At 40.5% G+C, this 14844-nt stretch overlaps 1 protein-coding gene and 1 long non-coding RNA gene across 2 annotated transcripts; both read left to right on the top strand.

Annotated features, from left to right (window-relative positions):
• The first annotated feature begins 1978 nt into the window (after positions 1–1978).
• On the top strand, positions 1979–9094 carry LOC138747618 (uncharacterized). Its single transcript, XR_011347579.1, has 2 exons — positions 1979–3348; positions 7001–9094. It is a non-coding gene; the product is annotated as an uncharacterized lncRNA (long non-coding RNA).
• A 4231-nt stretch (positions 9095–13325) lies between these two features.
• LOC138747467 (hemoglobin subunit beta-like) lies at positions 13326–14594 on the top strand. The gene is made up of 3 exons (XM_069906709.1): positions 13326–13474; positions 13731–13938; positions 14231–14594. The coding sequence occupies exons 1-3, from the start codon at positions 13383–13385 to the stop codon at positions 14357–14359; spliced, it is 429 nt and encodes a 142-aa protein (XP_069762810.1). The 5' UTR covers positions 13326–13382; the 3' UTR covers positions 14360–14594.
• Positions 14595–14844: the final 250 nt, after the last annotated feature.

The raw sequence follows: 14844 nt of genomic DNA on the forward strand, positions 1-14844 counted from the left end.
TGCTTTCCGTACAGATGGGCCGGCCCTTGTTTACTGTCTTTACCTTTTCTATCGAGAATGGGAGATTTTGGGTCCTTATGAAGTGGGACAGTCTAGTGACTCCTGGGTGGCCCAGCTCATTGTGCAAGCTCTGCAATTGGGACATGTGGTGAAGGCTGCACAGGTGCCCCTGGACAGTGCATCTGGGAGTTCATCTGGGAGTTCATCCCTATAGAATGTCGTAGTGATACGTAGACAATTCTATCCTCCAGCACAAGATTTTATTGTTTTTTTTATCTTCCCCATTCTGGTTGTCGAACATAAAAGCCACAGATGGTTGTTCCGTGACGAGGGTGAAGCATTTATATGCCAGATAATGTCTCCAGTGCCTTACCAATTCCACTATGGCTTGAGCCTCCTTCTCCACTGCTGAGTGTCTTATCTCTGACCCCTGTAGGGTTCGTAAGAAAAAGGCTACAGGTCACCCCTCCTGGTTTAATGTGGCAGCTGAGGCATCAGTCTCCACTTGGAACGGGATAGTCTCATTTATGGACTGCAGGGTTGCTTTTGCAATCAGATCCCTAATATCTGTGATGGCTTTGATAGCTGCTGGGCAGAGGGGGAAAGCGGAGGCTTTTATGAGTGGGCGAGCCTTGTCGGCATAGTTGGGGACCCACTGTGCATAATATGTGAAAAGTTCCAAACCTCTCTTTAAGGTTTTCTGTGCGTGTGGGACTGGGAGGTCTAGGAGCGGGCACTGGTCTGGGCTGATTTCTGTGTTCTGTACCACATATCCCAGGATGGCCAGTTTCTTAGTGCTAAAGACGCATTTGTCCCGATTATACATTAGATTGCGTTCCTCTGCTGCCTGAAAAAAAATTAAGGTTAATGTCATAGTCAGCTGGCAAGTGGCAACAAAACATTGTCGAGGTATGGGAACACAGCCTGGAGTTGGTACTCATCTACTCTGCGGTCACCCTGTTGGTCATGCTGAAGGGGAGACGGAGAAACTGATACAGCCTGCCATCTGTCTTGAATGGTGTGTATATGCAGTCGCTCTCTCTAATGGGCAACTGATGACACACCGTCTTGAGGTCTAAGTAGAGAACACTTTATACTGAGCAATGCTGTTTACCATGTTCGCAATACATGGTAGTGGGTAGGCATCCAGCTGTGTAAACCTGTTGATAGTCTGACTGTAATCAACCACCATTCGCTGCTTCTCCCCTGACCTCACTACAGCAACTTGTGCTCTCCAGGGGCTGGTGCTCTTCTCTATAACGCCCTCCTGAAGTAGTCTGCGGACTTCTGCTCTAATGAAATCTCTGTCCCTCAGGCTGTACCTCTTGATGGCTACTGGAGTGCAGTTTGGAGTGAGGTGCGTGAATAGTGGGCTATTACACTACTAGGTCACCAGGGGCCACCACCTGATGACCTTGAAAATAAAGCCGACTGGAGCTAGGCTCCTCCATTCTGACCTAGGCTTGCACAGAGGCAAGACCTAGCTGTATATATTAGTCTATTAAATTATATTGTGACTAACATCGACCACACGAGACAGAGTGCAAGTTAAATACTAGTTTTAATTCACCTTCCATGGAATCGGCCTGCCATTTCCTTCTTCCCAACTTCCAGAGATTCAAGCAATTCTTGCAAGAAAAGCAGCAATTTCTTCAACATATGGATGAGATTTGCGGGGGGGGGGGGGGGGGGGGTTGGGAATGAAAGTGAAGAGGCAAAGGAAGGGACAGTTGGTGCACAAGTAAAGACAGCTGTTAAGGAGTTTGTGTGGAAGGGCAGGCAAATAGGGCAAAATTGCAGCCAGTGGTAGGAGTTGCAATGCAACAGGGTCTCAGTCAAAATTAAATTATTTTTTAAAATTTAGATGTTGTGATAGTACAGAATACCATCACCAATGTATATTTCCATATATTTGCTTATAGCTGTTGTGATTGGCTGAGAGCCGTGGCCACACCTACTGACAGGTCATAAAGGGATGCTCCTGACCAGACCCAGGTCAGTCTGGACTGGCCGACCTCGATGTACTACGCTCCAGTCTTTACCATTAAAGCCTTGGTTTGAGTTAACAAGTCTTTGAGTCATTCGACGCGATGCAGATATACAGCACAGTAACAGGCCATTTTGATCCACAAGTCCATGCCGCCCAATTTACACCCCAACTAATGAGCTTGCAGAGAACTTGGAGGGACATGACAAGTTAAGCCAAAGTCGGCAATGGTTTCCTTAAGGGAAAATCTTGCTCGGATTCTTTGCAGAATTGACAAGCAAGCTGGATAAAGAAGACTTAGTGGATGTTGTGTATTTATGTCAAAGCCTTTGACGAGATGATGTACCGGAGGCTACTTAATGATTAAAAACCCATAATATAACAGGAAACATAATAGTGTGGGTAGGAAACTGGCAGGAAGCAGAGTGCTTGAATATAGGGATCAAATTCTTGTTATTGCCAGTTGCCAATTCTGCAGGGGTCAGTGGAATAAATAAATGGGCTGACTCATTTCTAAATGGGAAGAAAATTGTAAGTTCCCCGACGCCAAGGGACTTGGGAGCCCTCGAGCAAGATAACCTGAAGATAAACTTACACTTTGAGATGATGGTGAAGAATACAAATGCAAAGATGGAGTTCATCGTAAGAGGAAGAGAATATAATGAATTACGATGTTCTGACATGAATTTTCGATGTAACAATGGTCAGGATCTGTACTTTTGATTTCGAGTTCTGATGTTTATCAGCACTTGTGATGTGCGACATGCTACTCTCGCATGATTTTGGGACATGGCAGCATCTCGCTAGAGTAGCATACAGCGTACTCTCTCACGATACTGACTCAACCACAATACTCCCGCACCCTTCACCCTGGCCGCCTGCATATACAACGTTTAATTACAAAAAAAATGGTGGAATGTGGTATTTTTTTGACACAATATTTTCAACTTGCGATGAGAGACCCAGAAGCTGGCAGCAAAGTAGCTAAAGACAATGAGCTCATCATGGGTGCATGAGACAGCACCAAAGTAGCCATCAATGAAGCGGAGAAAGAGTTGAGAAGCCTTGCCTGTATAGGATTGTAGCATTGATTGCTTCACATCGCCAACAACAAGGCAACCAGAGCTGGGCCCATGCAAGTTCTCATGGCTACCCCTTTAACTTGGAGAAAGTGGGATGAGTCAAAGGAGAAGTTATTGAGGGTATCTTCAAGTTCTTCCAGCAATTCGGGTATAGGCTACGAAAGGTTTTGAACAGAAAAAGGAATTCACGTGTAATCTCCTTTGATAATCTCATCAGATCATCAAAAAAATTCTTTTTGACTTTCATGGTTTTCCATGCAAACACTCTACATTCTCAAGGTAACTGAGAGGTTTCCTTCCCTATCCCAAAGGCATGCATTGTTAAGTTCTTGAGTTCCTTTAAATCCTTTGTCAGCATAACAGTATGAAGGTGAAAAAGACAGAGCTGATGGGCACATTAGTGAACAGTATACAGGGAAATAAGTGGGCAAATTGAATTAAAGGGATTTGTTGGACTGAATTACATTCAGTATGAAGATTTAAAAAAAATGACAATATGAATCAAACACTGACTTTGTTGTGCAATTAACAGAGCAAGCAGGCCTAGACAATTTTGGAAAAAACTAAAGGATCTAATGAAAATTTCATTTTCAAAATAACTTCTAAAAATTCCTTAAGTTTATTCTAAAAAGGTTTCACTGTTTCACATGACCAAGTAAAATGTAGAAAAAGAAATACACAAGATATTTTATTTCTTTTCAAAGAATGGAAGAGAAATATATCTTCAATTACTCCTTTTTCTTATTATCAAATTAAAGCTTTATTGTTGGATAATCTTGGGCACACTAGATGGTCTAAGTTTGAAATTTTACTTACTGAGGGTGGTAAGAAGGGATTTGTATCTGAGATGTATGCTTTATTACAGAATAAAATACTTAAGCTGGATGTACATAAATCTAGATTGAAATGGGTAAAAGATTTAGGTATACTTATTTCTCAGGGTGATTGGATGAATTTATGTGGGGATAGTATGACTAAAATTGTAAATGTAAGGTACTGATTAGTTCATTATAATTTCATTCATCAATTATATTTAACTCTGGAAAAATTAAGGGAATATAATCTTATTTCTTTGGATTTATGTTTTAGGTGTCATAAGGATTATTCACTTCCTGGCTATAAATTAAGATTCACTGAGTATTATTATGTCAGACTTGTCTGTGAGATCGCTCTGTTAATTTCTGAGCTCCATTGGAGGTCTAATGGGTTGACCTTGCATCCTTTTCCAATAAGTGCCCACGATTTCTGCCTTTGCTTTTTCCAGTGCAAAGGTTGATTACAGGTGATCCATCCAAGTTTTGTTTCTTTGTGGCTTTCTGGTGATTTAGTACCACTCTGTGGTTTGTTACAACATGTCAGAGGGTGGCTAAGAGTCAACCTCATTCTGTGGGTCTATAGAGACATGGAGATAAAAGGCCAGACCAGGTAAAGATGGTTGATATCCTCTCCTGCAGGTATCAGTGAACATGATAGGTCTTCATAACAACTGACTTTTTTGGTGTCATAATTAGACTTCTGGAATGCAAATTAAAATTTATGACTGCTTGCCATGGTGGGATTTAAACTCCGATGTTCAGGACTTGTGGATGTTTAGATTATTAATTTAGTAATTGCTCCCATAATAGAAATATTTAAAATTATAAAAGGCTTTGATAGAACATCTTGACCAGAAATAGAAGACTGTCTGGCCTTCCAACTATGCTTCATCATTCACCAGAATTGTGACCACACTTCCATCCCAGCGCCATTTTCCAATATTGATTCCAAATCATTTTTACTGTCCAGAATCTATAAATTTCTTAGATCATAGAACACTCCAGCACAGTACCGGCCCTTTGACCCTCAATGTTGTGCTGACTCATGTATTCCTTAGAAAAAGTTATAAACCACCCCCCCACCCCATGACCCTTTATTTTTCTTCCATCCATCTTAAATACCCTAATGCTTTAGCCTCCACCACCATCCCTGACAAAGGCATTCCAGGCACCCACAAATCTGCATTTATAAAAAAAAAAAAAAAAAGAAACCACCTCTGTTGTCTCCCCTAAACTTCCCTCCCTTTGTGCACATGTCCTCTGGTATTTGCTATTCCTGCCCTGGGAAATAGGTACTGGCCGTCCACCCTATCAATGTAACCACTTCCGATAGATACTCAGTGCCACACATACAAGATTTCACAGCAAACTTACAAGGAGTGTGTATATTCTTGAAAATTGATCTGGTCATCAGATCCCAGTTACCCAGCAGAAATTCCAAAGACGGCCACTATTACCGCATTTGGCCTCTTTGAGAGTTCCTTTGAATGTCTTTTGGTCTTAAAAATGTGACACAAACCTTCCAGTGCCTTATGGGGCATCATGGGGCATGGTTTGGATTTTCTACTCATCAATTTAGATTATATCCTGGAAGCCAGCCAGTCCCACCAGGAACACCTGGGCACACCTGCATATTCTCTGCCACTTTTGCTGATTCTGGACTCAGTCAACCTGGCAAAGTGACAATTTGATTGATTTTTCTAGGCCATACCATTTCCTTCTAAAGTGGAAGCCACCCGACCATTCATTAGGCCTGACACATTTAAAGGACTACAGGAATTTGTTATGGTTAATTTCTATCACCCTAGTGTAATAGACAAGGAAGCTCTGATATTAAAACATTTGTTGAATATTTGGTCAGAAACTGATGGAAATATTATTTCATTAAGAATACCATTAATTAATCCCTTATTGATTTTTTTCAAAAGATGATCTTTTTTAACTATATGGTATTATAAGGGAATTTCCAAATTGGGGGATTGTTATGAACATAATTTGATGTCTTTTGATCAATTAATGATTAAATATGATATACCTTGTAATACATTATTTTTAAAAAAAAATCAATTGAGGGCTTTTTTAAGAGAGAAACTAGGATTGGAAATTATTTTAAAAGATCTTTCAAATTTGGAATGATGGAATGATTTTAAAAATTATTTCAATTGCATATATATTATTCCAAGAACAGACACTTAAGGTAGGCTTCAAAAGAAAGGTGGGAATGAGATTTGGACACAATAATAGATCAACAAGACTGGGAAAATGTGTAAATAAGTTATGACAAATACTATTAATGTATGATGTAGATTACTTCAAGACAATCTTTTACATCAACTATATGTTACTCCTCAGAAATTGAGTACATGGAGATCAGATTTATCAGATCAATGTTTTAGATATGGAACAGAAATTGGAACTTTTCTTCATTCTACATGGTCTTGTTCAAAAGTTGACCCGTTTGGCTTTCTATTAGTAAATTTTGCAATGGATAATGGGAGTGAACTTTCCTTTAAATCCTCAATTACTTTCCTTAGGAAATTTTGAAAGTGTCATCCCTAAATTATTGCTGTCAGATTTTCAATTAAAATTTGTTAAGTTGGTTTTAGTGATAGCAAGGAAATGTGTCAGTGTAACATGGAAATCTGATGTTTAATTTACATGCTAAGATTCAAAGTTGTATTCCATTAGAAAAAATTATGTATAATTTAAGAGATTAGTATTGTTTATTTTTGCAAATTTGGGCCCTATATGCTAAAATAATGAAATTAAAACTATGAGTTTATTAATTTATTTTTCCTGATCAGTGAAGTTTTCCCTGAAAGTATAATAATTTTGTGATGCATTTGAGGGTCAACTGATGCAATCCGAATTAATTATTTGTAATTATTTTATAATGAAATATCATTTATTTTATTTTTGGGATTAGATTAGTTTGGGGGGGAAGGTGGGTCAATAGGGGGTTTAGTTTTATTGTAGTGGGTTTTTTCTTTATTTTAGATTTTAGTCTTTTTTATCTAGTTTCAGCATATATTTGTTAACATTTTATTATGTTTACTATGATATAATATTGTTAAAGTATTAAAAAAAAATCTATCACCAATTTATTCCATATGCAGACCATATCATGCAACCTCTTTTTTCCCTGATGTCCACAAAATCCAAAGAAGTCGAGTGGTCAGATGAGACGACGAAGGCTTTCATTGAAACCAAAAATGCCCTGGCCAAAGCTATTCTCCTCGTCCACCCACGAGGAGACATCCCTACAGCCCTCACAGTGGATGCCTCTGAAGCAGCAGTAGGCAGAATTCTGGAACAGTTGGTTGATGGCCAATGGAAGCCACTAATCCTATTCAGCTGGCACCTGTGACCCCAGGAGATGAAATACAGTGCGTTTGACAGGGCTGGCTCTGAACCTAGCTATCTGGCATTTTCGGTATTTCCTCAAGGGTAGGGATTTTATGATCTTCATGGATCACAAACCCAAAAAGTATCGGACTCATGGTCTGCTTGCATGCATATCTAAATTTTCCACGACAATCAAGCACATTTCTGGGAAAAGTGATATGATTACTGTCGCGGTTTCAAGAACTACGACCCAGTCAGTATGCGTCTTGTCGCCAGGAGTGGACTTTACCACTTTAGCTGAGGCACAACAGGATAAGAAGATACCTGCGTACTACACTATGGTTACTGTTCTCCATTTAAAGGACATGCCCATCAGACCAAGGGGCGTTAAAGTTCTCGTGACATTTCAATGGGACAACCCTGTCCTATCGTTCCTGTTGCCAATTTTTTTAATGCCTTGCATGGGTTAGCCCACCCTTCAATCTGGGCAACAGTCAAAATAATTTCCAGTTGCTTTTGTGTGGCACAGATTCCGGAAACAGGTGAGGCACTGGGCCAGAACATGCACACACTGCCAAACCTCCAAGTTACAAAAGCATATAAAGGCATCACTACAGCCTTTGACTAATACAGCCCGTATGTATGGTCAAAAAATTTAAGTAAACTATTGGAAAAAAAAATGTATAAAAGGTTTTATTCTATGAAAAGCAATAAAAATATTTAAAAAAGAAAAGTGACCTTTGACAACCTTCAACTTCATCAACAACTTCTCCAACCTTTGTAACATCTTGGAATGAATTTAATAACAAGCTTCCAAAGAGATCACCACTAGTGTATCTAGTTAGTTTCACAGGTCAGAAAACTGCCTGACACGTCCATGACAAACAAATTGGCTACTCAAGTTACACAAGTTATTCAAGACTTAGGGGTGTCTCTCTTCAATTTCTCCTGTAATACATAGATGGGGGACAATTTCTTGTTGAGGTTCAACACCTTTATTACAAAATATACTTTACTTGTAATTACCAGCTGTGGTCCATTCACGATTAAACCTTTTAACATTATTTGTCAGCCTGTCATCGACAAAGTGCTGCTCAAACTTTCCTCCATCCCTTTGCTTGGATTTAACACACTGGTTTCAGATTTTCAATTTTCCCTTTGAAAACATTCATTGAAAATTCAAAGAATATTGGTGAAGGAGCAGGCTAATCAGTTCTTTGACCTGCACCACCATTCAACTCTCTCTTTATTCCCTTCAGAAGGAATAGGGCTAAATTCAACTTGCTTATTAGTTGATCTAATGAAGTGGTTGCAACAACTTTCTGTAGTAGCATGTTCACAACTGTTTGGGTGGAATGTGAATGTGGGGTGGGGTGGGGTCACATGACCTATCTGACTGGAACCTAGTTGGAAGTTGCATCACTTGCCAATCAAAGTTTGACTTCGGCCACCCATTAGTGCACACTTTTAATCACCTAGTGATTACTTGGGGCAGATTTTCCAGCTTACTATACTATAAAGTACATTATGTTCAGTAGCACTTCCTCTTTTACACTTCGGACCAGAGACTAACCCTATGGTGGGCAATGCTGAACGAGTTGTTGGTAAGGTGTAAAGTACAGAGGGATTTAGGCTGTTGTAGTCTTGTTGTTGAATATAGCAGCTGAGCCATGGCTATATTGGACACGTGGCCATGGGAAGTGTATTGTAGTCCTTGGTTGTGATAAGCCTGTATAAACAGTTGGTGGTAGTGTTAAGTCCGAAGAGATTGGGTTGCACTGTGTTGTGTGATTGAGATACTTGCATGTGCCATCCTTGTTGTGATCCCCTTACATGTGTTTCAATAAAGTTTATTTCTGCATTCAGCCTGTGTCCAGACCTGCTATTCTTTGAACCCACCATACTTTTTGCTTCCCACACAACACAGTTCAATGTGACTCACCTCTTATCTGTGACCCTTATTCTGGACTTCCCCAACATTGAAAACGTTCAGAAGCTAAGAAACAGGATCGCCAGGGTGGAGATCTCTGGATTGTTACCTGTGCCAAGTGCAACTGAGGACAAAAATGGAAGGTTAAGACAAATGAATGTGTGGCTGAGGGGCTGGTGTAAAAGACAGGGTTTTGGCTTCTTGGACCATTGGGATCTCTTTTGGGGAAGGCATGACCTTTACAAGAAGGATGGGTTACACCTAAACCCAAAAGGGGTCAATATATTGGCAGCTAGGTTTGGTACAGCCGTCGGATGTGATTTAAACTAATTTGGCAGGGGGATGGGAACCTGTATGATAGGGCAAAGGACAGGAAAGATAAAATAGGAAAAGTTAGGTTAGGCAGCGAAAGTAAAAAATCATAAAGGGCAAGGAGGGTGAAAAAAGCAAATCTGAAGGCTGTATATCTTAATGCAAGAAGCATTCGGAACAAGGTAGATGAATTAGCTGTGGAAATTGAGACAAACAAATACGATTTGATTGGGATTACAGAAACATGGCTGCAAGGTGGGAAAGCCTGGGAACTTAACATCCCAGGGTATACAATATTTAGGAGGGATCGGCAAGAAAGAAAAGGGGGTGGGGTAGCATTGATGGTGAGAGAAGGGACCGACACGATTGACAGGAAGGATATTAACTCGGAAGATGCGGTATCTATATGGGTAGAACTGAGGAATAGCAAGGGGCGGAAAACGTTAGTGGGGGTAGTATATAGGCCTCCATATAGTAATGTAGAGGTGAGGGAAGGCATAAAAGGAGAAATTAGAGAAGCGTGCAATAAGGGAACAGCTGTCATCATGGGAGACTTTACATATAGATTGGACTAGCCAAATTAGTAAAAATACTGAGTAGGAGGAATTCCTTGAATGTTTACGGGACGGTTATCTAGACCAATATGTCAAGGAACCAACTCAGGAGCAGGTCATTTTAGACTGGGTATTATGCAATGATAAGGGGCTAATCAGCAATCTTGTTGTACGAGGCCCTTTGGGTAGGAGCGATCACAATATGATCGAATTCTCACTCGACATGGAGAGTGATGAAATTAAAACCGAGACTAAGGTCCTGAATTTAAATAAAGGGAATTATGATGGTATGAGACGGGAGTTGAGTAAGAGTGATTGGGTGGTGTTTATGGGGGGGGTTGACGGTGGATAGACAATGGAAAGCATTCAAAGATCTAATGGAAGAATTGCAGAAATCGTTTAAACCAAAAATAAACCAAAAGAGGTGAATAACAACCATGGATAACAAGGGAAATTAGAGACAGCATTAGGTCCAAAGAGAGAGCATATCAATTGGCCAAAAAAAGTACCACAACCGAAGACTGGGAGCAGTTCAAGATGCACCAAAGGAGGACAAAGGGATTAATCAAGAGGGCAAAAATAAATTACAAAAGTAAGCTTGCGGCAAACATAAAAACCAACTACAAAAGCTTTTATAGATATGTCAAGAGGAAAAGATTGGTGAAATCCAGAGTAGGTCCCTTGCAGTCAGAATCAGGGGAATATATAATGGGGAATAAGGAAATGGCAGACCAATTAAATTCTTACTTTAGTTCTGTTTTCACAAGAGAGGATACAAATAACCTCCCAAGGATGTTGGGAAACATAGAGACTAATGCAAGGGAGGAGCTGAAAGAAATCAGTATCTCTAAGGACATGGTCTTGGGGAAATTGAAGGGATTGAAGGCTGATAAATCCCAAGGGCCTGATAATCTACATCCTAGGGTACTCAAGGAAGTGGCCATTCAGATAGCAGATGCTTTAAGAATTATTTTCCAGAACTCGATAGACTCAGGATCACTACCCATGGATTGGAGGATAGCTAATGTTACCCCACTATTTAAAAAGGGGAGTAGAGAAAAAGCGGGGAAATATAGGCCAGTGAACCTTACATCAGTAGTGGGCAAAATGATGGAATCCATTATTAAGGATGTAACAGCGGAGCATATGACTAGCAGAGAAGGGATCGGACGGAGTCAACATGGATTTACAAAAGGTAAGTCATGCTTGACAAAAGTATTGGAATTCTTTGAGATGGTGACAGGTAAAATAGATGGGGGGGGGGGGGAGCCAGTGGATGTGGTGTACCTGGATTTCCAAAAGGCCTTTGATAAGATCCCACATAAATGACTGGCATGCAACATCAAGGCTCATGGGCTTAGGGGCAAGGTATTGATGTGGATTGAGAACTGGCTGGCAGATAGAAGACAGAGAGTTGAGATAAACAGCTCATTTTCTGAATGGCAGGCGGTGACCAGTGGGGTGCCACAGGGATCTGTACTGGGACCCCAGCTGTTCACAATTTACATTAATGATCTAGACGAGGGGATTAGATGTAATATCTCCAAATTTGCAGATGACATTAAGCTAGGAGGGGTTGTGTGCACTGAAGAGGGGGTCAGGAAGCTCCAGTGTGATTTGGATAAATGGCAAATGCCCTACAATGTGGATAAATGTGAGGTTATCCACTTTGGTAATACAAACTGGAGGGCAGATTACTATTTGAATGGCAATAGATTGGGAGATGGTGAAGTGCAGAGAGACCTAGGGGTTCATGTGCACCAGTCACTAAAGGCGAGCATGCAGGTACAGCAGGCGGTTAGAAAGGCAAAGGGTATGTTGGCCTTCATATCAAGAGGGTTTGAGTATAGGAATAAGGATACCTTACTGCAGCTGTACAGGGCCTTGGTGAGACCACACCTGGAGTATTGTGTGCAGTTTTGGTCACCTTATCTAAGGAAGGATGTTCTTGCAGTGGAGGGAGTGCAGAGGCGATTCACCAGGTTGATACCTGGAATGGCAGGAATGACTTATGAGGAAAGATTGCGCAAATTGGGATTGTACTCGCTGGAGTTTAGAAGATTGAGAGGGGATCTCATAGAGACCTATAAAATTCTGGCAGGACTGGACAGAATGGATGTGGAAGGGATGTTTCCAATGGTGGGGGAGTCCAGAACCCGAGGCCATGGTTTGAGGATAATAGGCAAACCACTTAGAACTGAGATGAGGAGGAATTTCTTCACCCAGAGGGTGGTGATTCTGTGGAATTCATTGCCACAGAGAGCAGTAGAGGCAGGTTCATTGAATATATTTAAGAGGGAATTAGATATATTTTTTCAGTATAAGGGAATTAGGGGTTACGGAGAGAAGGCGGGGACGGGGTACTGAACTTTAAGATCAGCCATGATCTCATTGAATGGCGGAGCAGGCTCGAAGGGTCGAATGACCTACTCCTGCTCCTATCTTCTATGTTTCTATGTTCTTCCTGCATCTAACCTGTCTAGTCCTGTCACAACTGTATACATCTCGATAACATTCCCATTCCTCCTATATTCCAATGAGTATAACCGTAGCATATCCAGTCTTTCTCTATACACAAATTCTGTCTCTCCAGCAACCAGTCTGGTGAATCTTCACTTCATGCTCTCAATAGCAAAAATGTCCTTCCTTAGATGAGGCGACAAAATCTGCACATAACACTCAAGGTCTGGCCTCCCCACCACTTTATTCAAAACCTCATGCAACATATTTCAACATGCTGTTTGCTTACTTTACACCTGCTCTACTACCTGCAATGACTTGTGCAAAACAACACCCAGGTCTCGTTGCACCTCTCCTTTCCTAATTCTCACCATTCAGACAACAACTTCTCCCTGTTATTGCGATCAAAGTGGATAACCAAATGGTGGCACCTTCCCATATTCATTTATCTTAAGACATTGTTCAAAGTATATTGATAAACAAACAAGGAATTGGTTTCAACACAAGAAATCTGTCTATTTGTGAAAGTAAAGAATATGTTAAACTGTTGAAAAAGTGTAACAGGAAGAAAGAAATGTAAGAGCTAAACTCCATTAACCACTGGAGAGTTAAGAGAATGTATTGAAGTGATATTCATTATTGGAATTGACCTTGGTGTTGGGTGGCGTGAAGTGAAACACAAACAACAAATGCTCACCAGGTGTTTATCTCAACACTGAAGCCCAGAAGGGTGATGCCTGCTGATAGAAAGTATGTCCACCCACCAAGCAATTAGCCTATTACAGTCAGCTTTTACCCTGAGATGAACTCCTTTCCAGTTTATAAAAGGGAAGTCAAAACTCCAGAAAAACACTGCTTTCCTCCACAAGTCGTGACAGTGAGAGCTTAACAGCCAAAATGGTGCACTTGACTAAAGAGGCGATAGAACAAATCGAGGGTATCTGGAAAGGAGTGCCTCATGTTGATATAACTGCCCATGCCTTGGAAAGGTAAGATACAAATCTATTCTTGTTTCAAGTCAAATTCTTACATTATATTTTCAAGAATTGATTACAGTGAAACTTTTTATTTCATTGCAATGAATACCAAGATCTTATTTCAGGATGAGGGAACTAGTATTCAACTACGGTTCTTGTCACATTGCTGTAAACTCAGTCTTTTTTGAAGCAAGTGACGAACTATGACAGGTAAATAGATTCCAAGATTTCACAAAAACCCTGGGTGACTTTGTTTTTTTCCCTCCAGGGTGTTTGAGGTCTTTCCCTGGACAACCCGGCTGTTTAAATCTTTCCATGGTCATTTTAAAGCCAATGACAATGGTGTTCAAGAACATGCCAAAAAAGTTGCTCATGCTCTGGATTTAGCCGTTAAAGATATAACTGGTATCAATCATAACTTTGAGAAGCTCAGCATAAAACATCAACAACTGGGAGTGGATACACATAATTTCAAGGTAGGAATTGATCTTTTTTGAATGTGTGCATTTTCATGAAAGGTGAGCTGTGAACTCAACCAGACCCAACAAAATGTGATAGCCCAATATCCTGCATAGAAACACCAGTAAATTGTCCATCTGCAGGGGTAAAGGAGAAGGTGAATGGGCTTTCACACCTGGCAGCTGGTGTGGGCCAACCGCACCAAATACTTCCTTCTGGTCCATTCTCCACAAGATCATAGGAAGTTTTCATCGCATTTTTCCAGTTATGTATTACTGCTCTATAATTATTGTCCTGTTTTCTTCACAGCTTCTGGGTCAGGCCTTCCTCGTTCAGCTTGCTATAGCCTACAAAACAGAGTTCACGCCTCAGAAGCATAAATATGCCCTTGAGTTTTTTAAGATGGTGGCAGAAGGTCTCTCCCATGAGTACCATTAAATTCACAACCAAATGTATCCTCCACCATCTTCAGGAAATGCAATGAAAGCATTGATCATCGGCATCTACGATACATTCTGTGTGCTACAATAACTTGTATTACATTAGGTTCAAAGCTTGTTTAGTAAATGTGATACAATGTTCCTCTTTGATCATAATTTCTCCTTGAATTCTGGGAAATTTCTGTAATCATCCTTTCTGCTTCATTGCTTTAATAAAGAACCAATATGACCCATGCTATTGTCACCTGTGAATTCTTCATTTTAGTATAATTTAAATGAAAAGACCAGTGATTTGGTCAACGTTAAGATTGCCATAGATCTATATTTTACTTCTGTGAGGCCTTTCCTTGCCTCAGGAAAGGGCAACAGTACTTTTCATTCAATGAAGTAGTTTTGAGACAAGTTCCCTGCTGTACATTTCAGAAAAGCATCAGGTAATTCCTCATACGTTTCTCACATTTCATGACAAGTAGAAGGAGGCAT

The sequence above is a fragment of the Narcine bancroftii genome, chromosome 12 (assembly GCF_036971445.1).
Source record: "Narcine bancroftii isolate sNarBan1 chromosome 12, sNarBan1.hap1, whole genome shotgun sequence".
NCBI classification, from domain to species: domain Eukaryota; kingdom Metazoa; phylum Chordata; class Chondrichthyes; order Torpediniformes; family Narcinidae; genus Narcine; species Narcine bancroftii.